The sequence below is a fragment of the Dromaius novaehollandiae genome, chromosome 6 (genome assembly GCF_036370855.1).
Source record: "Dromaius novaehollandiae isolate bDroNov1 chromosome 6, bDroNov1.hap1, whole genome shotgun sequence".
Classification (NCBI taxonomy): domain Eukaryota; kingdom Metazoa; phylum Chordata; class Aves; order Casuariiformes; family Dromaiidae; genus Dromaius; species Dromaius novaehollandiae.
In genome coordinates this window covers 13,272,452-13,298,354 of record NC_088103.1, presented here as the reverse complement: position 1 = coordinate 13,298,354, position 25,903 = coordinate 13,272,452, and the positions used below count along the sequence as shown (strand labels likewise).

At 41.5% G+C, this 25,903-nt stretch overlaps 1 protein-coding gene and 1 long non-coding RNA gene across 2 annotated transcripts in view; one reads left to right on the top strand and one right to left on the bottom strand.

Moving 5' to 3' along the window:
* The window catches only part of LOC135328689 (uncharacterized), a 181,227-nt gene that overhangs the window by 100,874 nt on the left and 54,450 nt on the right, over window positions 1–25,903 (top strand). The gene's annotated exons all lie outside the window — the stretch shown is intronic.
* TMEM26 (transmembrane protein 26) lies at window positions 7,037–23,930 on the bottom strand. Its single transcript, XM_026122517.2, has 6 exons — window positions 23,458–23,930; window positions 20,649–20,727; window positions 14,821–14,934; window positions 14,071–14,291; window positions 12,948–13,024; window positions 7,037–10,742 (listed from the first exon to the last, which is right to left on the bottom strand). Exons 1-6 carry the CDS (start codon window positions 23,646–23,648, stop codon window positions 10,330–10,332), a joined length of 1,095 nt encoding a protein of 364 aa, XP_025978302.1. The 5' UTR covers window positions 23,649–23,930; the 3' UTR covers window positions 7,037–10,329.

The window sequence follows — 25,903 nt, the reverse complement described above, 5'->3', positions numbered from 1 at the left end:
CCTACCCATTCTATGGGATGAATGTTTTTGTTTGGTTTTGGTTTTCTATTTTTTTTCCTTCCTAGTTCTAGGGTAACTTTTAGTCCCCAGTAGGCACCGGTCCTCTCTGTGCAGCACAATAAAGTATGTTCTTCTAAAAAGGTTTGCTTTTCATGTGATGTGAACAGTTGTTGCCATAGCAAATCTGTTCAGAGCACAGTGACAGTTCCTTTAAACTGCAAAATGGAAATTCACTGAAGTTCATTACTGGAAACACTGCCATAAAAAAGCCACTTTAAGAACTAGCTTAGATACGTAGTTAGCTCCTGTTGTGTTTCCATACAAGCCATAATCTTTTCTATTTTCCAGGCTTTAAAGAGAACCTTTGCCTTTAGAGCTAGTTAAAAGGACATCTTAGTGGAAGAAGTGCTGTGCAGGACCAGTTGTGTGGAGGCAGACAAAGAAATATTTGGTGCAGATTAAAATGTGATCAGCTGAAGACTTCCCAAAGGGAATATCAGGCTTGCTTACTTCACTTGATTCAGACTAAGAGGCTTTGATGCAAGCTATCCAGTCTATGGAAATAGACCTTTAAAATAAAGATTATTGCCTTCAAAATTTTCTGGAAGGAACAGTCCTGTTAAGGAAGCAACGCTGTACAATTCTTTCCTTCCCTTTTCCTTTTCATTTTAAAAGGATATTATTTCTTATATCCAGCTGATGAAGCAAAGGGAAAGACTAGTTTCTGATGTATGCCAGTGGTAAATGGTATTGCATGCAATTTTCTGAGGAAGTGCTCTGTGGCAATAAGGTCCCCAGTAAACCTCCAAGAAGTGAGACTAAAGCCTTTTCCAGGTCTCGTTTTTTGCTGCTGACTGTCTCTGGGCCAGTCTACTTCTTGTCTTTCATCTCTTCTTTCTGCAGTGGAAAAATTTCTGTATCTGTTTTTTTTAGTCAGAAAAGGGTTTTGAAATCATCTGATGGGAATACCATTAGGCTAATGTGATTGGAAGAAAATAAAGAGCCTATTTAAACTTTTTCTTGTCTAATTCTGAGTCCTACTGAGAGTCCTAGAAAACTGTATCCGGACAGATTCAGTCTTAACTTCAATAGGCTGAAGTTTGACTACTGTGGTCTACAGGCTGACAGATGGAGTGAGAAGGTTGTCTTCTCCAGAAGCAGCCCAGCCCCTTAGAGTCTGCTCCTTCATAATGGTGTGCCTAGGGTGAGCTTTGCTAAGCAGCCCCTCTATTTTAAGCCTTTTTCCTTTGTGCAGTCTTGGAGCTTGGGATTTATATTTGCATGTTTACACATTACCTCATCCTTTGGTTGGACTGTGATATACAATTATCATTTTATTTTCCAGCCTTCAAAAGATTTGCCTATCATCTTTTGATATAAGCTCTCTTTTTCTTTCATTTTCCTCAAATTTCAAAGGGATTGTCCCACTTCAAAGATCTCTTTTGAACCTGCATACTTATTACAGGTTATACTTATTGCTGTGTGGTAAGGACTCTTTTTTTTTTTTTTTTTTTTTCTTCCCTTTTTTTTTTTTTTTTTTCTTTTTTCTAATCCTCTCCCTGCATGAGGTTTCTGGGGCTGTGTCTTTTCTACTAGTGAAGCCCAAAGCCTTTCTACGTAGGAATTCATATTTCTTTATAATGTAACTTTAGAGTTAGTATCTTATGAGTAAACACAATTGTTTGTGGAGCCTAAGAAAAAGAACCCAGTATCTTTAGTCATACTGTCTTTCAGTTCTCAGCACTGGTCACTTAAAGGCATCAAAATCCGAACCTCAGTTAGGTGCATGTATTTTTCAGAAGTGGACACACTTGTAACTCTGTCACATGATATTCATATATGGATTCTAGGAGATACTAATGAAAGTTTTAAAAGTCTCCTTGGGCCTCTGTCTTTGTGTGTGTATTTCTCTGATCTGAAGTTACCCAATTGCTAATTTACCTAGGCTTCCTGCCCAGTCATCTTTTTGACAGGTTTGTGCCACGATCTTTGCACTTCTGTAGTTGTGGTGAGTCTTAATTTGTCTCTATAAACAGCTGATATCTTTGGCTTGTCAGACACACCTCAAAGGGAACTGCCTGCCTGTAGTGTTTAGGTTTCTCCTCAGCATTTGTCTCTTCTCATTTCTTCTAATACCTGAAAAATGATAATACTTTGGGGGGGGGGGGGGAAGTAGGAAAAAAAAGAAAATACTGCCAAACATAATGTGATGGAATCGGAAATAGAAGGCGTATGCAATTTCTGTGCAAATCCTTAAAAGTAGCTTGTGCTTTTATTCTAGTATTCTATACCTTGAAAATTTTTGTTTGTTCTGTACGTGGAAGTGCCAGCAGTCCCTACAGGTTTATGGGGTATTGTGCTGTGATGGAATACATCCATTGTAATCAATCTTGGATACTGCAGAGTGTATTGCTGTCCTTTGAAATCAATGATATAAGTATGGGTTGAGCTATAAGATGGACTAAAATCTAGCCCCATCAGTTTAAATTTGGACGAATAATATAATCAAAGACAAATACAATAATGAAACGTCACTTAATTTAATTATATTTGGGTTCAAGCTAAAGATTTGCAAAATCATTGCTTGATTTGCTTGATTTGTTGGATTGTATTGCTTGCATTTGTGGATTGCTCTAACTTGGTATCTGTTAGTCACTTAAGAATTCCAAAGGACTTCAGCCTGTCCTTTATAACCACTACTATCTTTTGACTTGGTTTACTCTTTCCACCTTTTCTCAAGCCTAGATGCTGCACTGCAAAAGGTGCAAAAATTTACATGACAGAGTGGTAAGTGTATCTTTGCTTCTAAGACATGCTGTACTGCAGCACAACTACCTTGTAACGTAGAAATTGCCATAGTAACTACTCATTTCTTATTGATTAGATGGATAAAAATTCTTATAATATACAAGCAGAGTAACTTGCTGGCATATGGCTCCAGGCTACCCCCATGGCAACTCTTACTTATGCATTCTCTCCTTTTTCTGTATGTAAGAGATTTTTAATGAATTAGTATTCCTTGGATTAGACTGCAAAATAGGCTTTTTTTTTCCTGCCACAGTACAGCTTAAATCTTAAGTTTAAACTTGATATGCAGCTCACAAAGCAGAAGATTAACTTACATTGGTTTGTTATTGGATCAGGACCACTAGATTTCACCTCAACATGAAATCTGAAAGGAGAAAAGGAAGGGAAGAAGAAAGATTTTCTTTCTCCCCCTAACCTCAAATTAGTGACAAGGCTAACCACTTTGCAGAGCTGGCCTCAAATAAGCAAAAGAGAGTATTCTAGTTTGGCGCTTGTGTAAATATCTTTAGAAGATGCTTCTTACATCAGATTCACTTGCATGAGAAAATGAGTAAAGTTTTTATGTTTCTCTAGTAATTTTATAGACATAGCAATGATTTTCAGCAGTGGCGTTATGAATGCTTACTGAAGGCAGGATTAGGCCCACAGTGAGTTATAGTTGCTGACAGCTGTCTTGGTTCATGTACGGCTGCTGCTGAACCTACTATTGTCTCTTACAAGTCTTCAAGATGCTGCAACAAAGCTTCTACCAAGTTTAGTTTGAAAGACAAGCTTTTTGTGAATTCTGTCAGGGGATTGAAATTGTGAAGCACTTAGGCAGAATGCCGGGTAAGATTAAGTGCAACACATTCTTCAACTGTGAAACATCGGTTTATTCAGAATAATATAAAATGAAAGAACAGCAACACGCAACCAGTTTTCTACACTGTAAAGTCTAATCTAAAGCTATTCTGGAGTCTTCTGTGAGGCCTAGGTGTTAACTGTATTTTATCCATCCCGTATGATTATTCCAGAATGCTGTTAGTTATGTGTGTAAGAGACTGAAGTGTGGGGTGTTTTGTGGTTTTGTTTGTTTTTAGAGCAATTTTTAGTTCAGGTCTTCCAAGCCGTTGTCATAGATGTTATCCATGTATGTCCACTTTTCTTGACTTAGAGCCCTTTCTCAGCTCCCAGAGTTAGAAATGCTGGGTTATGACATTTCTTTTATATTGTACCACCCTTTTGCTTCCTTATTTTTACCTACAGTCTGACAGCCTCATTTTAGACACTTGTATGACCTTAAGACTTTTTTGAAGGAGATACTAATCCATAGCACTGTAGGAAATGACACTGGCATTTCAATCAGCTAGTCCTTCAGAGAATGACTATGCAGGAAAACATTCTTCTCTTTGTAGTAGGCTACAGACAAATAGAGGAAGCCCTTTGGCAGCTGCAGATATTTTCAGTCTTTTACAAGAGGAAATGGCTTGGCTCATCTTAATCTAAGATTGGCCTGAGTTCTTATGTGCTTTTTGTGGAGGCATTCACAGGCAGCAGTGGGAAGTTCAGTGTTTAGTGTCTTTTGTCTTTGTACTGAGATCTGGAAGATAGGCCCAGAAAGCAGGCTGAAATTTAGACAGCAAGAGAGCAGCAGTATGGAGTGGATGAGGTAAGAGTAAAAGTAAAGTTCTCATTTGTGTCTTTACCCCCTATTCCCACTTTAACCCAATCCAACAGGAGAAGAAAGGACCTCAGTGAGCCCAAATGAGGAAAAGGTTGCATGCAGCTTTTTAGGCTCACCTGCAAGACAGACTGAGCACCATTTGAGTTTCCTCTATTAGCAGCTCACAGGGGATCATTGTGGTGGAGCTGACTGACAAGAGCTCTTCCTGTGCTGGCTTTAAAATACAAGAGGAGGTTTTAAGGACACAGGTGATGTGCAGTTGTCTCGGGCATTGGTGTCTATTCCATTAGGTGTTGCTTTATTTTGCCACTGGTATGGTGACCAATTCTGAGCAAACATCTTTGCTACATCTGCCATCATGACCCCTCTTTATTGACTCACCATTACAGATTAGGAATATTTTATTTCTCCTCCTCTCACAAGAGAAGAGCTTGTGTATTATTCTTGAATGGCTTCTTTCCTCTTACAGTAGCATGGAAAAAGGTGGAGATATGAACCCAAGGACCAGAGGGCCCAGGTCTCTCCAATCTGGTGATTCAAGGGTTTTCTATTGACACAGAACCAAAGAAGCAGCCTGGTACGGATTTAGGTGATAGTGTTCTCTTCTAATGCTTTTGCAGAGTACTTTGTGATCTTCCTGCCTGAAGAACATTGAAAATATGCAGGATGGTGTTAAACTGATCAGCCATAAAACACAAACTCACAGTGTCGAGCAGGCATGATCTGAAAAAATCCCAAAGAATCTCTCATACACATCTTCTGTATGTATATTCCTATCAAAGTTTTTAAATGAGGCAGAAATAAAAGCATTATTGTTTCCTGTACTTTCCACTAAAAGTTGATTTAAAAACATGGAGCAGAATATTATAAAATAGCCCTTAAAGATAGGTTGTGCACTGTGTCAGACACAGGTGCTTTCATGCAAGATCCTCTCAGAAAAGAGGCCAATCATACTTTTTTTCCAAAGAAGGTAATTTCCAAAGCATTAACCTTCCTGAAAGCTAGTTATTCCACTGCTGCTGCCCATTCCTTCCGGATGATGTAAGGAGTCATTCACAAACTATACACTGTAAAAGGTCTAAAATATGCTTTTCCTGGACATGCAGTTCTGTAACAGTAACCAAGTTAAACCCGAACTTTCTCCCTGGGTTTTCCTAGAGTTTCTGTTGCAGGACTACTTGGGGCAGAAAGCATTAAAGGCTTGAACACCTCCCACCTGACTGTCACTTCCATTCTCCTTATACTGCAGTGGGGTTTAATCTGCTTCTTTAAGCTGTACAGCTGTGAGACTGAATTAGGAAAATTCATTTCAATTGCTTGGGAGAAGCTAATGCCACTTGGTAGAGAGGAGAGCTGCCCACCACCAAAACACTTAATCTTCTTGTATGCATTTTACTAGATACAGCTTTCCCCCTTCTATCTCCCCTCATAAACAAAGTCATCCTGTAACTACTGACTTTCCCCTTATGAGCAATCTGTTTGTTTTACAATCTGCCTTAATCTTTATTGTTGAAGAAAACTCTAGAATGTGCCTCCTGTACAATTCTTGCTGTCTCTTTACTATTTTTGTCTGTGTTGACTCTAGCACTTCTTGTGATCTATGCTTTGAAATATCTCCAATTTTGTTACTCATCATGCATCTGAGGATTGCAAATGGTCAGTCAAAAATCAAACCTGCCATTCTGGTCAGGTTAATGGCAGAACAGGGGTCTTTCTGTACAGTGTTTTCAAGTGACACTACATAAGCGACAGAGGAAAAAAAACATACTAAGTTGTAGAGCAGACACTGGGAATACAGCCCTGTGGGTAGCCAAGTTGTGTCCCAGTCCACTGATTTGTACATGCAGTTTGACAACCATCTGCGAGAAAGAAATTGCAAAACCTTTACTAACACTGTCAACCAACAATTATTCCAAACCAATATTTCTGTTACATTTTATAGCCGAGCTGATTCATTGATCTTGGTAATCATTTCCAACGGCTAGAGAAATTAGTTCCTTTTTTTTTTTTTTTGAGGGGGAAATAATCCATTAGGTAAGTCTCATTACACTGGGGAAACTTACATGGTAATGATACATTCCAGGGAATTTACAAAAATTTATTTTAATCAGTATGTTGTTCAGAGAGTACCATGTGCTTAATATTTAAAGCCCTAAGGTTAAAATATTTGTAATGTTCTAGGCATTTCTGTAAGTGTTTTTACAGATATCTGCAGAGTGTTTTCATCGGCAATCTCACACACCGTAATAAAAGCTGGATGTGTTAGGCATTGCCAGGTGTGTATGGGTATCTACATGTGTATATGATATATTTGTGTGCATCTGTAAAATGCATCCTGAATGCAGACATTAAAAAACAGATCCTCTCTGGGATTACTTTGTGACTAAGTTTCTGCAGAAAGAAGAACCTATCCAGAGTAGAATGGGTTTTACTGCAGTTGCTGTGGATTTACAAAGCAGTGGTGCAGTCAGAATCTGGCCCAAGCAATTAACTTACAAAGGATGAAAGGAAAAGCAGCATGTGAAAGATGTAACTAATAGGAACATATTACAGTCGGCTCACACGTAATAAATTGGCAGCTATGCCTGAGGTAACTGCCTTTTATTTGCAAAATACAGTTGGAATTTTTTAGAAAGGAATTGCACGTTTTCTTCTATTTCCACGTGGTCCCAGAGAACACAGTACAGTACAAATACCAACAGAAACACAATAAAATCATCGTTGTTACTATATTTTTTTTTTCCCAGGCTTGGGGCTATGATCTTATTTGAGCCGATGTCCAAATGAAAGGAGGAATACACTTTAGCTTGGGAAGAGACAAGTAGTAAAGTATTATAGTGAGCTTTAAGATGGAGTAACCTAAAAGGACAGCACAGGAACAGCTAGAATAAATAATAGTAAATGGTTACATATCAATTTGCATAAGGGATTTGGTAATGTAATTCTCCTGGAAGAGTGAATAATGGCAAAAATAGATGTTCTGAAGTCATTCCATATTGAAGGCTTGAATTTTCCCAAGGCTGAAAGGTTATCGCAGCTTTTCCTGAATAGCAAACATGACACCAGTTGTTCTTCAGGTATGCCAGTCTCTGGCTGCAGGGTGGCACAGTGGTTCCCCATGCGGCAGACTCGGGCAGCCTGCTGGCAAAACAGCTCCTCTGTCCTCCCTTTCAAGAAACTTGCAAGAGGGCGGTGAAGGGGTCTTGCAACCAAGGTTTGCTGTGACCAAACACATGAGCTACTAGACTTTGAAACTGCCACTTCCAAGCTTCTTCCTGAATTACGTGGAACTACATGTCAGTCCCACTGCTGCTTATTGTACGTGATCCCCTGTGCATGCAGCTGGGGAGATGGACCGCCCACCATTGAAGTGGTTGGTTGGTTTGTCTCTCCCTGCTCACACCCCCTCTGCTTTTAAGCAGTCTGTCTTTGTCTGTGATCGTGAGGATGGAGAAAATCCAAATTTATTATATCCTAAGCGTGGGGGAGGATCTGGCCTATTTTGTCTGAGAGTGAATGGGGATGGGAGCCAGTAGTAACAACCTAGCATCAGCCTGAGTTCTCACAGTAAAACTGATAGAAACTTTGCTGGTGCTTGAAACAAAACAGCCTGAGTACCAGGAAATATAGTTCTGTGTAAAATACTCCTGCAATAGCTAGTCTCTATATTGCTGACTCCAGGGGATCTTGGATTTGCTGCAGGCCAGCAGCCTGGTAGGCAGTTTGTTGCTGAGCTAAGCCTTTAAATAGACAGTAAGTTCAAAAAAAGTATGTCCTGCAATTATTGTGCTCATGAATTTGGAATGATGTTTGAGGAAGCTCAGCATACTCCAAATTAATTACAAGGATCCTTTTAACAGGATAATTAGTATATCAGCAAGTGGTAAACTCAAAATGAATGTGAGTGGTCCTGGCTCGCATCAAAGAGGAAGAGAGGTGTTACAGCCCTACCAGCCAATTCTGAATTCACCTCAGTGTGAAAGTTTTTAGACAACACAGCTGGTTGGCAGCAGCACTCTAGTCTTTTACCTCTAGACTTAAATTAAAATCCCAAATGAAGTTGCATTACACTTTCCATATGTCCACCTCACAACAGCATTGCAAATAATCATCAGCAATTTCTTTTATTTTTGCTGGATAGCGGCCCAAAATGAGAAGAGCAGGAGGTGTTGCATGTTATTACTAAAGGTAAATGGTAGAATGGACTAAGCGGTGTATGAGATTTCATGCCTTCTTTTTGTCCATATTCTGCTTTCATAATGGAAGGGCCTGATCACAAGGTCTAGCAGCTCACAAATATAAACGGAGGTTCACGTGTCTGGAGGTTGGAATTTTTAAATAGGTTCACTTTTATCTTTTGAAGAATGAACATGTCATTGCTTATCTGGCTATTGATAAATAAGCGTATGACTGCTGCAATGGAGGTAGGAACACTCTTATGCATTCTCCAAAACAGATTCTGTCTCCAGGTAGCTGGGGCTTTAGAAAGTAAGATTTTATTGGGAAATTTTAACAGACTTGTCTTAGGTCACTTTACATTTGCTAGTTGTTTCTTTTTTTTTTTTTTTTTTTTTTTTTTTTTTTACTATGTTTTTCTGCCTTCTTTCAGAATTGATACAGAAAGTTGTAGAAGCACCTGTGAGCATATTTACACAGACTTTCCTAAATCACTTGTCTTACTTTAAGCTTCTGTAATTCAAGACTAAGCGCAGCAAGGTCAGTGGTTTTACACTGATGTAAAATTCACTCCATATGTGAAAGAAGTAAATGTATAATTATCAGCCATTTCTTAAAAATGAATCTTAACACTAAATAGACCAGACAATCACTGAACTGATTACATGGGACTTTGTGGTGCTTTATGAAATGCGAAGCACAAGCCAGAATCCTTTTAGATTGTCTAGACTGTCTTGTCAAATGCTAGCGGTGCCATTTTCTTTCCAGTTAGATTGTATGCCTGAGCCAGGCCATTAAAAAAAAAAAAAAAAAAGTTAAAATGGAGACATTTTTAAAACCTTTGTTCAACTGTAAACACTGTGAAGCAGGGGAGAAAGATCTTTACACCTGTTTTCTGAGCAGTAGAAACACAAAGGCAAGTAACTCTAGAAAATGCCTGTGTGGCAGATGCAGTTGTCTTCTAATGATCTGTGGGGCTAACTTTTTTTTCCCCTTAGGCTTAGATTATTCACACTATGCATGTCCTAACAAAAGATTTTGTGCATGCTATTTCATGGTGTTGCATAGTGTGTTTTTTTTTGTTTTTTTTTTAACTGAATCCAGGCAAGGATGAGGTAACATTCAAAGAAACCTTTTCTGCATTTCTTGAATGAACAATGTTTAGATGTCATAGTAACAGTAGAAATTTATCATCTGCGCTCACTTGCATGTCTGCACAGTTGTCACTTCTGAGGTTATTTCTGTTCCTGGAGAACATACCATTAACCACCCTCTTGTTATAGCCCGACCATGGAAGCAGTTAAATACTTCCATATTTCCCATTACGGGATAGGTTTGTCCTTCTATGTGAATATGTGTGAATACATATGTTAGCACTGTACCACCAAAGATAACTTTGTTAGTGTGCCAAATCTTTCTTGCTACTACAAACTATGGCTACAAAATCCCTGTGGATAATATAATAGAGATCTAGTCAAAACCCACCAAAATCCAATAGGACATAAAATGTCCCAGTTCTATGACTTTGCTTCAGAAATCCCCCCTATACTTTCGAAGAAATCCTTGGTCTCTTGATGGAAGAGATGAGAAAGATGCTCAAGGTCTATTTGATCATAGAAATAGACCAAGCCCTTTCAAAGAAGCTGTGGGAAACACAACCTTTTTTGAGTCAGTAGCTGCACTCACTGATCTTCTGATGGAGCTTCGGACTCCTCTTTTGCAGGAAAAGCAACACACTTTTTCATTTCGGTATCCTGGTTGGCAGTATTGTGAGCACAAGCTTCATAAGGCTCACATGGGCAACAGTTGACTTCTTTCCTGCTCTTCTGCAGCAAGGTAGCACGAAAGTCTAATGTTATCACTGCTAAACGATACAATTGTAGGGTCACAACTAAGATATTCTTAGCTGTAAAGAACACCAGCATCTGATTGAATATCCTGAAGTGGCCCATCAGGATTGAACGCACAATGAAGAAGGGACCATCCTGTATGAAAAGACTGACCCCGATGTTCCACAGTTCTGCACTGTACCTGCACAAGAGCAGGCTGGGGATTCGCCTGGCCGATGGAGTTGGTTTGCAGCCAATATGCTGTACTGGAAATAAAACACACTTAGGTTAAAGTACCTCCCTAAAACTTAGCCAGGATTGGCCTAAAGGGCAGCTCACAGGAACCCTGGATTATAAATGCATTCAACTGTGAAGAGTTCAACATAAAGCATATCCTATTTCAGGGATCTGTTTCAGCAAAGAACATTAAGTTCACGTTAAGTAGGCACTTACGTGCTCTGCTGAACAGGACCAAAAGCCCCTTTCTCTATCCCACAAAGGTATCAGGATATATATGCATTAAGACAAGAAGTAGTAAATCATCTAATCTTCCTGCAACAATTTCCCCAGACACTTTTCTGTTAAATGAAGTAATGGGATAGACTAATGCATACTTTTTAAGAAAAACAGCTATGCTGAATGGCAACAGTCTGAGCTGTAGCACTTGAATTTGTTGCAGTGCATCCTTGATACTGCTTTTAAAAGGTTCACCTGCTAGCATTGTTTTTTGTGCGTCACTTTCTTCAAATCATGGATAGAACAGGTGATGTTTGGCCAGGGGAATTTCAAGCATTGTGAATGGGAGGAAAATGTGGTCCCTGCTTGCCATATAAAACTGGAGCTGCTGCTGTTCATTTTTAGTCTTCTGGGTATCATATTTCATGTGACTGTTGGAACTTGCATGGATATGTCCCCCTTAACTATAACAGTGGTGGTGGGTTAGAACACTCTTTGTGAAGTAGTGTCTAGAGATGGATCATCAGAGGGTTTGTGTATGGTAAATATTGCAGCCCCCAAATGCTTTAACTTAACAAAAAAAAAAATCTGTTGTTTAAGTCAACACTGGGGGGGAAAAAAGATGAGAATGAAAAGTGGGAAATGAATTCTAGAAAAGGGAACACGTTTTCTGAATTCATTAATCAAAGTTTCAACAGCAGCTAATTTTTTAATATGTTTTTGTATCATTTAATAGTCCTAACTGCATTATTGTAGTCTAATAATGAGTCTGCTCAAACTGCTATTTTAAGCCATGCTTGATGTGTGAGTAAACATTACAATGCTTGAATAAAAAGTAATGTCTGTGCAGCTGTATAGAATTACCTAAAATAAAATTTTACCCATATTGAATTTCAGGGTAATATGTGTTTTCAATAACTTAATTTTTAACTGGCAAAGGTAATCAAATAAGTAGAAAAGGAATAAGCAAAGAAAATGCCATGTTTGTTTAAGTACCATTTGAGTGGCGGTAGCAAGCTTTTGTGCGTGTGTTGTGCATCTTTAACAGAATGTATTTTGCTAGTATCAGGAATCTTAGCTGTAATAAATCTGAAATGCTGCTGCATCAGTTTTTCAGGAGGTGAGCAGCTGAGTGTTGAAATGCTAAAATACTTTCTCAACTTTAGTGTTTAAAATAAAGCCTAATGCTGTCCCTGACAAAAAAGCTAATGAAAAATCCCTAGAATCATTTTTCGTTATTTTATTCATTTACTATTTTAATCAATGTGTCAACCTAGTCATTAATTTCATAGAAGATGCTGGTGAGGGTAACATCTTTGAACTGGTATACTTGAGTTGTAAACTTGTAGTGATTGGAGGCCAAAATGTTTGGAACAGATGAAGATCTAGGAGGTTTCCGTTATCCTCCTTGGATCTAGAGAAGCCCTTTCTGTCTAGTGACAAATACCAGCCTAATTTGGCTGAACTTTGGGCCCTTTTAGTTTGAGATAAGAATCCACAGTCTCAATATTGTTCTATAGGTTGTGTGTGAGTAGGAAATCTCTCTTTTGAGCCTATGACTTCTATGCTCTTGGCTGTGCTGTTTCCTGTGGTTAAGGATAACCTATCTCACCATAAGGTCCAGTAGCCTACCCAGATTGGAGCTGTGATATAATCCAAGACCAGATCTAACCCAAGAGCTCACACAGAGTGAAGTTTAAGGCAGTAATTAGGAACTGGAGCAGATGCTCCAACACACTTTCTGTAACTTCAGTTTTTCTGGAAGCACACAGAGTTTTATTGTGGAGATCAGAGGTCTGCCAGAAACAAGTGTTTCCTCAAAATAAACCACACTGTGCTTTCTTCAAAAAACATCATTGTATTTGTCATATGAATTGCTTTCCACCAGAAGTCTTTGGTTATAGCTGGTAGCGTGTGCACAAAGCTATCGGTGTGCACAGCCCCAGGACATTCCAGCAAAGCTCTAAAGGAAAGTACTTGGTTTTCTCTTTTTGTGTCTATTTGCAAATACTAACCTGCAAGATCAAGTGGAAACTGTAACATACTCCAGGTCCATACTGCAAGAATGGCATTAATGAGAGCATAATTCTTCCTACAGGAGGGAAAGAAAGTGATAACAGTGAAGATGCAGTTTCCCTATGTGATAACAGAAATGTTTCCTTTAGTATTTAGAATGTCAGTTAAAGGGAGATTCAGCCAGTGATTAATGCATGTTTTTGGGATGTGCTAGTAGGACTAAGGAAGACAGGGGTACCTTTTGGCATGGAATTTCTGCTGTTCAGGCTATGTGTGATTAGAGTAAACATCTGATGTTAACATTACGGTGGTAAGCATATGGAAATGGACTTTGTGGCTTGAAGAAGAGATATCTTTACCCTTGTAGTGATTTTGCATTTCTTGCAAGCCTGAAGCTTCTCTGCCAAGGGGGAAGGACCTCTCTTCCTGACGGAAAACCTCCTCTGTGATATAGAAGACATGATTGAATAGTGTGTCTGTAAGAGAGGATGAACCTCTTCTGTGATTCTTTTTCTGTGATGGATGTTCGCAATTCAGCTTTGTGCTATGAGAGGGAGATGGAGCTTACGTTCTCTGGGGGAGATTGCAATGCTGAAAATTTGCACCAGAACCATGCCATTCCCTTTCTTTATCTGTGAACACTTTGTCATTCTATCATGAAAAAGAAAGTACATTTGAGATAACCAAAGAAGCAATTTGCATAACAAATCGCTAAAGCAAACTCTAGTTGCCACCTTGCTAGTCTAGAACAATTTATTAACCTGGAAGAGGTTTACTGTATATCCCATGTTTTGCTACTGTAGCTGTACAGACTGGCAATGCAGGGCAGTTAGCTAGTTGTTTGGATCTTTGCACCCTTTTATTGTGATGGATGTGACGTGCTTCTTTGCTGGCAATAGAGGAGTAATCTCTACCAAAGCTCATAGGACCGTTATGCCTTTCATGGAAGGGAAGGAGATGGGAGGAAAACGAAGCCCTTGAATGTAGCCTTCTGTTACCTGTGGGTAATACGCTTCTGATAGTCTGGACTCCACAGACAGCATAAGCAAATCTCAAAACAAATCTCTTGAGTATAATAGCCTTGCACAATGCAAATGTCTTATGCCAGCAAATATTGCTTACCGTACATCTTCGATGTCCAGGGTTTCACTAGCAAATTCAAGTATATCTGCTGCTGTTCCCACAAACATGAGAAGCAGCTGAGACAATTGGTCCCGGGTGATCTCAACCCCAATGGGGAGAAGCCATCTCCCAATTACTAGCAGCAGTAGAAAAGTCTGGTGGAGGGCCAGTGTCCACACAGTCTCACAGATTGTGGAGAGCTGATTGACAAAGACTTTAGCCTGTTTAAAAGACCAAAACAACAATAACATGCTGTAACTGCAGGAGATTGACAGTAGGGGTACCTTCCAAGATGGTATTCACCCTTGAGCCCAATTTCTTTCTCCTGCACACTGGATTAAAGCAAATGATTTCTATGTTGCAGGTATGACTTGAAAAAGGCACATTAATACAAACTTTTTGGCAACGAATAGTGACTCTTTTTCCTTGTGCTTTTGCTCCACTCTCATTTTTCAGCTGAGCATTATCTTTTGCAGAACTGTCACGCAGACACTTGCCAAATTCAGTTACTCAAATTTGGAAGACAGCATTGGGATACTGTCCTCCTCTTCACACAGAGATTTTTCCCACCAATAACAGTTGGTGCACAGTGCTCTGTAGGTCACTCTTTTCACAACATTGTTTTGCCAAACTATCTTCTTGTGCTTGCTGTGTGAGAGAGATTGCCCAAACAGACCCAACAGTCCTTTCTAATTGTTCTTTCCCTGCATATCATAAGATCTCTGGTAGGGATAGGAAAAGATGTCCCACCGTCTGAATTATGTGGTGGTCTGTTCCCTCGCTTCCGTGACTGCTGTCTCTGGATTGATTGAAGTCCTGGTTGCTGACATTCACCTGAACTGCTCCAGGCTCGTTACTGCAATACTGTTGTGAACAAAAACATCATACATGCGTAAACATCCTGCAGAGGGAGATGCACCCTGTGGCTGAAAGGGGCTTGTTTTACTGAACTGCAAAGGGTTCACTTGTAAAAGTTGGTGAATAGGTATAAAGGTATGTGCTCGCTATGAGTGTAATTTGCCTCTTGTTCGGAAGGGAGGAATTCCTGTTATGAAGACGGAAGTTTTGTGTAGGTTGGCCTTTGAGAAGCTGTAGGATTGTACCGTAGAACCAGATGTAAAATCAAGGGCTGATGGAGCAGGTGACACTTCGGCAAAGTTAAGACTGCACTCTTTGAATGCTGTCTGCTTGCAGCTGTCTTGGACCAGGCTATGGGGTTTCCCGCATAATCTCTCTCTGGCTGAAAATGTAAAATAGGGTAAAAGCTGGTCATGGTCAGTCTGAAATTTTATGGTCACAGAGAGAGAGAGAGTCTCTGTACTCAAACCTGTTTCTAAAAGAATCTGTTTCTTGTCTGTACTATCTAGAAAAAGGTTCTCTAAAAATGCTGTTGTTTTCTTTCTTCTGTATGACTTTCCTCAGGGATGAAATGAATACATTTGAGGGCAGTGGGGTTTGGTTTTGGGGGGTTTTGTGTGGGTTTTTTTGTTTGTTTGTTTGTTTGTGGGTGAATGTGGGTTTTTTTTGTGCCCTCTCCCCCAACTGTGCCTATTCTGCAAGGAAATTCATAGTGCGAGAGGTAAGATTCAGGATTAATTAAAGAAAGATGGCCCTGTGTTACCTATCCCTGTGCAGTAAAAAACCCAGGTATTTTAACTTTCTCTGAGTACCAAGGCTCCAGGAGGCTAAAACATAATGTTACTTGAACTGCAGTAAACCAGTGGTGGGACTGTGTGCCCAAGAGTTTTGAGGTACGCAGCACTGCACTGCCATTCTACCTTCACCCCCAAGGCTGGCCCTGGAGCAGCTGGGTTATGACTTCTAAAATCTGTCTTCGTAACAATCCCTTAACATCTTATTTCATTGTAATAAAAAAGGGATAATTAGAAAATCAAACCATGCTGTTATTAAAGACTTTTATCCTGTCCTATTTGTGCCAGAGAACAGCAAATGACTTGCCTTTCTTTCCTGGGCCCCCCACCATTTTATTGTACAAGGAGCGATTTGCTGTGAGAACTGGACTGTGTTCTAGTGCATGCTGAATAGCTGTATTCAGCATAGCGCCTGCCAATATAAAGGCAACATTTTCCAGCAAACATCACATTCCAGCAAATTTCAGATTCCACTTTTCTCCTTTTGATACTCTGCTTCATCTCTGATAATATTGCTCAGCATCTGGACAAATGCTGTCTCTTGCCTGCCATGGTAGATAAATGTAGCAACTTCCTGTGGTTTGAAAAATCGGGGGAAAAAGTCAGTACTTGTTGCTTTTATAGTTGGTGATAAAGGCTCTTAAAGTGAATACGTGGCTTATTTGGACAGTGGGTGTGATAGCGTTGAAAGATTGACTCAGATATGTGGGGAACATGCTTCTATTTGGAGGAGGAAAGTGTACAGTTCTGGGCATGGAAAGAGTGAGACAGAGCGGTTGGTGTTCTGGCCAGCTACAGCCTCGGGGGGGGCTGATCCCCCTGGCTTAGCCCTTCCGTTGAAGGGGCGTGCGAGGGAGAGGCAGAAGGGCTGGTTCAGGGGATGTTAAAGAAGTGATACTCAGCTGGTGCTCTGGACAAGCCTTTTTCTCTGTTGCCTGTAGAAAGAGTCTTACAATCTATGAAGACCAGCATCCCTGGCCAAAGTCAGGCCTTCTGGGGTGGACTGAGTTTGAGCAGCCCTTAAAGGCAGCATGAGATGGTCAGCTGAGGAGAGCATGGCTTAAAACTATTGCATAACTGAGGTGACCACCCCAGAAGACTGAGGAGAGATGTGAATATCCACAGTTATAACTAATGTGGGCAGGGCGATGGGACTGTTAACTTGTGCTAGAGGAAGCTCAGGGAGGAATTTACCAAGTTTGAGGCTGAGCCCTCAAACCTGTATACGCAGCCTGCCGCATTTGCTGTACGTGAAGGGACAGGGGAAATACCTTCTCAAAGACGGCCAGAGCTCCCAGCGAGTAAATCAAGGGGTAAATAACAAGAGTGAAAGGTGAACCTGTAGTGGTTACGCTGGGTGGGCAGCAGGCTGCTGGCAACTCTCGTCTGGCATTGCCATCGCGGGGGTGCCATTCAGCAGGTGCCGTGACCTTCCCCCTGCCGACAACAGGGAGCAGATAATTCTCCCTGCCCTGGTGCAGCTGAGAGTGCCGGCAGCTCCGGCTGCTGGAGGAAGGCAGGGGAAAGCACGCAGTGGCTTCTGCCTGGCTTGCAAGGGGGGGATCGTCTTATTCTCGGCAGCACAAAGGTGTGGAGAATGTTTCTTTAAGAAAATCAACTTATTTTATCAGTGTCTTCTGTAGGTTCCCTGTCTGTAATTTTCAAAACTACTCCTGGCTTAATGGGAGGTTACTATTTCGGTGTTAGGCTTCATGAATTCTGACTGAATGGCACTCCTCAGAGCAGGGACCATATCTCTTCCTGACTATGTGTAGGCAGGAAATGGAAAACAGCAGTTGCAAAAAGCAGTCATAATTAGACTCCTGATTTTAATTTAAGTATGTTCATATCTTGCTTTGGTTTGTTTCTCTCTGTATATTTATTGAGTGGTGTTTGTTCGCCTGAAAGTTTGGAGAAGAGCCTTTATTTTACATCATATATATGCATGTGAATGGGAGTGTTGGTGCCAGACACATTTGCCTAGCCAATTATGTATGTGTAATGCCTTAATGGGAATATGACAAGGACAAAGTGAATGCTAAATTTCAGAGGCAGCTGATAAAACTAGTTTGCCTCTTTACCACTAGGTGAAGATGGAGCCCGGTTACTCTTGGATATTGAGACTGTGTGCATAGCTAAACAAAAATGTGGGGTTTTTTTAACTGTGCAAAAATGAAACAGGAAGAAATTGTACACATCTTGCAGAAATTCCAGCTCTGTTTACTTCCTTTTGTTTCTTCTGAGATGCAGCTTACATTGCTCTGACTTACATAACATCTCATCCAAAACAAAACGTGTTGCATGATGTGGTAGCGTCCTAGTGTGTGGCCTGCAGAGACCTTGCTGTCAATACATGGGCAACCCCTGACGTACTGAACTAATCCAGCAAATTCCTATTTCGTATTGTGAATAACTTGCAAATAGAAATGAGATCAGCTAGAAGTTCTTGCAGTGCGTCCGGCATTGAGGTGATAAAATGATGCTTGGACACCCAGGCAGAGGACCCTCAGTCCCGTTAAGCTGTGCGGAGGCTGCCCGCCTGAGTACCCAGCAGAGGAGGCCGGCCCTTGCTGGGAGAACCAGGCGCCCCGCTTGCCCCCTCCGCTGAGGCCAGCAGTTCTGGGGGAATATGGCAGTGCCTCTATGTGATGCCACAAACCCTGCCCTGTGACTTCGCTTCAGTCATAAAAAGCAAGCTGAAACGTCAGGTCGGACACTTGTTTAAGCTGGATGATGGGTAGGGGAGGGAAGAAGTCACACAAGCTGTAAGATCACTTTTAGAAGAATGATGCACTCAAATTATTTCTGGTAAGAGGATCCCACTTCAGAATGAGGCTGAGGGATATGGGCACCATATTTGATTACTCCTTAAATGCCCAAATGAGGGTGGTTGAGAGTGTAATTGCGAGACTTACCAAGAATCTGTCTTTTAACTGAATGGGAAGCTTATATTGACTACTGCACTAGTAGCCAGGTGAGCTGTGCTAAAGGTGGCTAATTATTGCTCTGTGGCACTGATGCACCAGGCATTTGAGAAGATAGGTGGCATTTGTTCATCTAGGTTTTTATGCGTTACGAAGGAAGAATGGATTTTGTTTTTAAATGGATTAAATGACTTTAACGTTCTTTTCACTCTGTTTTGCTGACAGCAATTTTTTTCGCTCAATACAATTCAATTTACTTCATAGAGCCTCTCTCAAAAATGTCCTGAATACTTTACTGCAAAGCAGTACTTTCTATGCAGTGAGTATTTCACTGTTGATATATGAATGGTATTACTTACGTCCAGTTCTGCAGTAACTCGGCGAGGCAAAATTGCCTTGGCCTTCCGGAGGGGAGGCTGCATATTAGAACATGCCTTAAATAATATCAACTGCTTGTGTCAGTGCTGTTGTTTCTTCTCAGGGATTCAACAGGAGATCAAAGTTTAGCATATGGTCTTTAAGGCAGTATTTTCAAGATGTATATATTAAAGTCTGAGTCTAGCAACTGCAAAATTACCCATTCCATTAGTATTTTAATAAGGAAAATCCCAGCAATACTTTAGTATAAAGAATTGTACTTGTCTGGGTACTGCATTTGGGGTTAACTGTTTGGAGGGCTGCTCCCCTTCCGGAGGTATTGCTTTTGAATCTATTAGATTGTGTGTTTCCAGAACTCTCTTTCCTATCTCTTCAGGTATAAACTAAGCTGTTAACTTGATATACTCCCTCTTTAATTCACAGTAGCAGTATATCAATAAGAACAAAGTATGCCATGTTCTAACATCATTTTGGGAAATAAACTGCTGCCTTTGACTACAGAATTAGCCTGTTTCTTGGACCAGATTTAACTATGACAAATGTTCTCAATATCCACATTACCTGTCTGTGACTGTTTCAGGAGATTTGGCAAAACGAGAGGACAATAAATTCCTGCTGCTGTATTTAGAAAAAGCCTTAGGCATTTTCAGTGTAAACACAATTTTGAATATTTGATTATGTTTCTGTGGGCTGTAACAATGTTTCAAAGAAGAAAATGAGGCACTATGTCTCCTTAGTCTAATTTATGTATCTTTCTCTGTTGCTTTTTTTTGCTGTTAGTCCTGTTAGGCCCCCTTCTGCCACAAGTGTAAGGTACTGCATATATACAAATGCTGGGTCAGATAAAATCCTGTTTTCACTGCACCAGAAGTGCAATGGGGACTTGAAAGCAGCCTGAACAGTGGCTCGCTTGGCTTGGGGTGCTGGGCTAAAGGGCTCTATCCCAGCCCTGGCTGACACCACCTGCCAGAAGAACTATCACCTTTAAAAGTTCTACCACGTGCTTAGGTCCAGAAGTGGAATCCAGACCCCTGTGTCTGGTGCCCAGATTGCTATATAGCACAAATGCGAAAAGGATATAAACACGTACAAACGAAATACCACATGTTGGCTAATTTGTGGTGATAATTTGTGAGTATGTTCCTAGGTTGCAGCAAATACAAGGAAATTCGAGTTTAAGATCCCTTTCACTGACACCTGCCTCAATTTTGGCTTGTTTGGAGTTGTGACATCTGCCTGCAAATGCTGTGAAACCAACGCTTTGTTTTGCAAAAACCTCTAAAGCAATGAAATACTTCCACCATCCTGAGCAGGATTCAGAACAATAACCTGGGGGTGAAAGGCTGTATTTCATTAACCTCAAAATTGCTAGGCCTCAGTTTCCCAATTGAATATAAATAAATGGTCTCATTTGAGGTAGGAATGAGGCTCATTACTTGATATGGAGAAAATGCATAGTAGTGCACTGAGAGTGCTAGTAGTGCTATGGGACTCCCATAGCAGTGGGAGAGCCACCAGTATAAAATGGAAAATAGGAGCAAGACTTGACAGACTTCTGTATGCTCACATCCAATTAAATAATACATCAATTTCCAGCTAGTCCATCTTGTCTCATAATAAATACCTGAGTCCCATGATGAATTTCTAGTAGCCATAATGATGGTACTGTGCAAATCAGATATAAAAATATTGCTGGTGAAAACCTGTGAAGGAAAAGAAAAGATACCTTTGGTATTATAGCACATCATAAATACCATGTATCCTGTCATTATTGGAGTTAGACCTTGGTAATGCAACTTAAGTTACAGTTCACCTTGAGAAGGATCTTGTGCCATCTATCATATGGGCTATTAAGAAATGCAGTAACTGGTATTTCTAGGATTTTTGTTTCTCGTTCACTTCCCCTGCCACCTTTCTGTTTAACTTATCATAAATGTTAGCAAGGACACAGCGAAGCTTTATGATCTCCACCTTTTTGAGCTGTGCTTCTTCAGGAGTACTGGAGAGGTTTCATCACTCCTTCTGTAAGCTCCAGTTTCTCTGAGGGTTGCTGAGGCTTCTTATCAAATGGGTGCCAAAATTTGTTACTATCCTTATCCTTTTGGAGTAGGAATGAGGTCTGATGCCATAAGCATTCTGTCTGCCTCTGCCGTGGCATGGAGCAAGCGGCGTAGCAGCACTGCGGCGATGCCCGGCAGCCTGGGCATCAGCTGCACGTACTGGCCTAGGGCAGAGCAGTGGCGTCAAACTGAGCATACTCGCTTGAATCCCTCTCTCCCGTCACTGGCACGTTCTGCAGTGAGTTTACATAACTGCTCTGTCTGCAGCAACATTTCAGTAAAAAGTTGCTGCATTTATTGTCCTGAATGTAGCATTATTCTTGTAATCATGACTTTTTGACTAGAGAGTAAGTTTTGAGGAAGAAAAAACTCCTGCTTCTCAGGAAAATGCCTGGGTTGCTGAGCTGCTATGAAATGTTTCAATGACCCCCTCAAAATAAGGTAGATATTTTTAACAAAATAAGCTGTAACTGATTCTGTGGGGTTTTAGCCTGGTGGTTTGGGAAGAGAACACGTATCTCATGTGAATTGGAGGACTACCGTGTTTTACAGTATTTTCAGCACAAGGGAAAATCCATCCAGCTGGCAGGTTGTCATTGCTGAGCTAATGACACCAGATCAGGCTAGGGGAGTTCAGGAGCTTTAACCCTGCCTTCCTTTCAGAAGGAGCAATCTGGAGGAAATATTACTTGGCCAGGTCCACAATATTACTTTTTCTCCACATTTGCCATTTAATTACTTGCGCTGGTGTAATAAGCAACCATCTCTTGTCAATAACGAGTGGACAGAATAGGAGGCTCTTGGAAGCAGGAGAGGTCTGTGGCACACTCTCTGTTGCCTGGATCAGTGGACAGCTATAGATATATTTCTAAGAATGTGGATGATTCTGTTTTGTATGCTAGTATTTTCTGCCAGAGGAGAAAGTTATCCAGGTGTAAATGGATGCTGGCCATTTGTCTACAGGTCTTATCTGATGTACTTTATTGTGCTCTCTAGAGTGCAGGACCACATCTCTCTTACAGATTTGCTTCTAACTAAATTTACCCCAGTTTTCCAGTATGCATTCATCTGAAATGAATCTGCTTTCTGTAGCTATTTGGTTTAGGTTTTTCCAAAAGCTGGCATAGCAAAAGTTCCTTCATGAAGCCCCTGCTGCTGCCGCCTCTCCTCAGTGAATCGGGTGTGCTCACTCTGCCTCCATTTTGTAAACTGGGTATTTGGAGTTCTGCTGCCTTTAAATATTCCTGTATCATTAGGAAGCCCAGGCTTTATCACTGCTGTGACTGCATTCAGATTTAGAGTATGGAACATTAGTGTGAGTTGTCACACAGCACTGCTGCTGTTAGTTTCGCAGGTTGCAGTGGATGGGAATTTAAAATCATTGAAATACTGTAGTCTTTTTGTCCTGGATTTGTCTCGGTGGCCTGCAGTCTGAGGTTTTTAAAATTAAAAGATCCTAATGAAACCTTGACGATTAGTTACACGACCGCTTCCTTTGTCCAGAGCATTTGTTTGGGCTGGCTGACTGTGCTGATGAGCTGTACGTGGCTGCAGTCATCCCTCGTGAACACACATTCTTTAGATGCATGTAAAAACCATGTGCTCGGGCAAGCTCTGCTGTACGTTTTTGTTTCTATTTCATTTGTCGGGCAACCTTTCCAGCTGGAAGGCTCCGCTCTAGACCAACCTCTCAAATTCGAATCCAAACATTTAACTGCTTGTACTGTATTGTGAGAATGATTTGCTGCTCATCTTGCATTCGTCACTGAGTTTTAGCTCTTGCGTTAGCTTCGGGTTAGTATCGCTGCCGGGAGCGGGAATGCAGGTGCCCTGGTACGGGGCGAGAGGTGCGGGGCTTTTGCCTGGAGCCTGTTGGGGCCCTGGTGCCCTCCCACGCCTCTCGCGGGGCCCTGACCAGCTGCTCCTGCCTGGGAAGGTGCCCAGCCCCTCCGTGCCCAGGGCGGTGTAGGAGCGTGTGCTGCCCGGCCCCAGCCCGCATCACCAGCACTGCAGCACCTCTCTCGTGCCTGCAGCAAAGTTCCCAATGCTTTTCAGCCGCTAGAGTGAATGCACACACACATACGTACACACACACACACACAAAATATACAGAGAGGCTCCCAAACAGCCTAGTGCAAGGCTGCCTCTCCTGAAAGTCCCCTGGATTTGGCAATGCAATAGCCAGGACTTTACCAGATTTCAGTCCCCCAGAGGCAGTAGGGGAGAAAATGCGACCCCCTGAAATCTGGACAGAAACAAAAGCAGGGCAGCTGTGCTCCAAGGCAGCAGCCGCAGAAGGGAGGCTCCTATCTGCAGCAAAGTACATGCAAAGAAGCAAGAGGGGCTTTGTCAGAGCCGGCGGGATATGCTCACCATTTGTAGCCTCTGCCTTGTTTAAACTTGAGGGTGAGCCCTGTCTCCAGGCACAGGAGAAGATTGAGCAGTGCCAGCAGCCAGTACTTGGGTTCTTTCTTCGCTTCAGTCACCCTCCAGACCCCGATGAGAGAGTGCAAAACAAAGAGCAGGCGCGTAACCAGAGCGTTGCACAGCACCATCAGCTCCATGCTGGAGCAGGCCCCCTCCTCTGCCCCGCAGCGCAGGGCCCAGCGCTGGCCAGGAGCGCCGCGAGCTTTCCCTGGGAAGCGCTGCGAAGCCTGCGCACCGCAGGCACCCAGACCTCTTCTCCTCTTCCATCCCCACAAAGGGGCCCATTATAACAAAAAAGAAACAGCATTGCCCCTCCCCCAGACTTCCTGAAAACTTTTTAAAGGGAGGGGAAAAAAAAAAAAAGCTCACGCTTCCAAGCTATAGTGGTTTGCAGCGCTCAGCACAGCTCTGGCCGCGCTGAGACAGGGGCGTAACGAGTTTTTCTGTTGGTTCAATCGTCCGCTCAGGAGCTAAAAGGCAGGGAGGTTTCTATGTCATACAGCACCCATCTCTCTCCTAGCTCCACAGTGTTACTGTGTTAGTAATTCAAATATTGCTTGCTAAAACTTCCTCTGCATTACTGTGACTGAAAACTTTCTTTCCTTTTCCCTCCCTCTGAAAGAGATAGCTTCTGCTTTATTTATTGTAAAGTAAATGAACAATTTAAAAAGCTGCCCAATATGAACTATGTACTTAGTTCAGTATTGGAAACCTTGTATGCAAATGCTTCAGTGTGGTGGTTGGGTGTTGAATAGATTGATTAAATTTCATTGGTTAGCTTTTCTATCTTGTATTACTTCTCATCTAAATATTATATTGAATTATCTACAACCTGCTTCAGGATTAAGAAGCAGCCCCAGTGAGGAACTACAGAAAACAGGCTGAAATCTTAGGCTAACACTCTAACTTTACTTGATAGGCTGTTGGGACATACATAAAAAATACCCAAAGTTTGACTATTAGGCCAGTTATCTCTAAATCAAGCCGTACTATCTTCTGTGGGAACAGTTTATGAAGTACAGAGTATATTAAAAGTTGCATTGGAATTTCTTATGGTGATTATAAATACTATTTGAATTTATGCTTCTGTAACTAAAGAGAAACCTCTTCTTGATGAAAATTGTTCCTGTGTTGCTCCAGTTTTTTGTTCATTTACTTCCAAAGCACTTAAATGGAGACACATCAGTGTGAAAAAGAAATGGAGAATCAAGTACGTGCGACTTCTTATGGCTGTCCAAAGGTCTAACTTCTGAACAAATTTAGTTTTACATATCCTGTTCTACTTTAAACATAATGAAATGCTCCTCTAAGAGCTGTTGTCCTCGTAAGAAGATATTTTCCTTGATTATTAAACTCTGTCAATGCTTAAATCCAAGTGTTTCTCACTACAAAACCAAGCCTATTTCTCTGAGTCACTGAAACCAGTGCTGGACAGCTGATATCCTTTGTAGGGGAGAAGACTACTTAAAAATAAACCTTCCCAGGAAAAAAACCCCCAAATTAAAGGTTCTTCCACAGCATACGTCACCCGCTTAGGAAATACCTGAGTAAATAGATGGACATGAACATGCTAGCCGCAGAGACACATTGTGAGTTTGGAAAGATTGTGATCAATGGGACAATCCATTCCTGTGATACCACAATTCGGGAAAGATGCAGTGGGCGTTGCTGGTAGTTCAGTAGTTCTGCATGTTAAACAGTTCAACAACAAACTGTTTTTAACAAATAAGCTGTTTAACAAACTAATTGCACCAAAGGGTAACCCACACTCTGCGTGGGTGCAAGTCCCTGACCTGAGCAGGAAGAGTATAGTTTTGACTCTGCATTGCTGACCAGTGGAGCAGAGTGGCAACACAACAGGCTGAGTAGAGGGAGAGAGTATCAAAGGTGTATACAGGACTTTGTCTAGATGGGCAAGTTGTTACATCCAGACTTGACAGAGAGGCTATGTTTTTAGATGTGTCAGGAGGTGTTTTGTGGAGCACTGGCTTGGGACCGCAGGAGGACCAACCCTTTACTTAGTCCTGAGTGGCTCACAGGATGTCATTTAGCAAGTAATAGCTGAAAAGCACATTCCCCCCTCCCCCCCCTCCCCCCCGCAACAGGGATCTTGTGCGCTTAGATTCAGCGCCCTTGCAAGAGTAAGATGAGCCAGAGTTCTTTATCATAGCTGTGTGCAGCTTCAAAAAGGGAAACTGGGCACACATCAGGAAGCTTGTTAAAAGTAAGATAGATTAAGGACCTAACTTCTTGCAGGGGTATGGACACTGCTTCAACATATCACAGTTATTTTCTCTGCTCTTCCCATGTGTGTAAAGAAGAGCCTGAGAAAGAGTGAACAGAAGCCAATATTGGCAGGGTAAGTGAGACTGTGTGAGCAAGAAGGCATCCT

Coding starts and splice junctions, on each gene's coding strand:
- TMEM26 (XM_026122517.2), bottom strand. CDS start 23,648: ATGGAGCTGATGGTGCTGTGCAACGCTCTGGTTACGCGCCTGCTCTTT. Junction 14,292..14,820: donor ACCACCACATAATTCAGACG/GTGGGACATCTT, acceptor TCTTTTAAACAG/GCTAAAGTCTTTGTCAATCA. Junction 13,025..14,070: donor CTGGACATCGAAGATGTACG/GTAAGCAATATT, acceptor TCCCTCCTGTAG/GAAGAATTATGCTCTCATTA.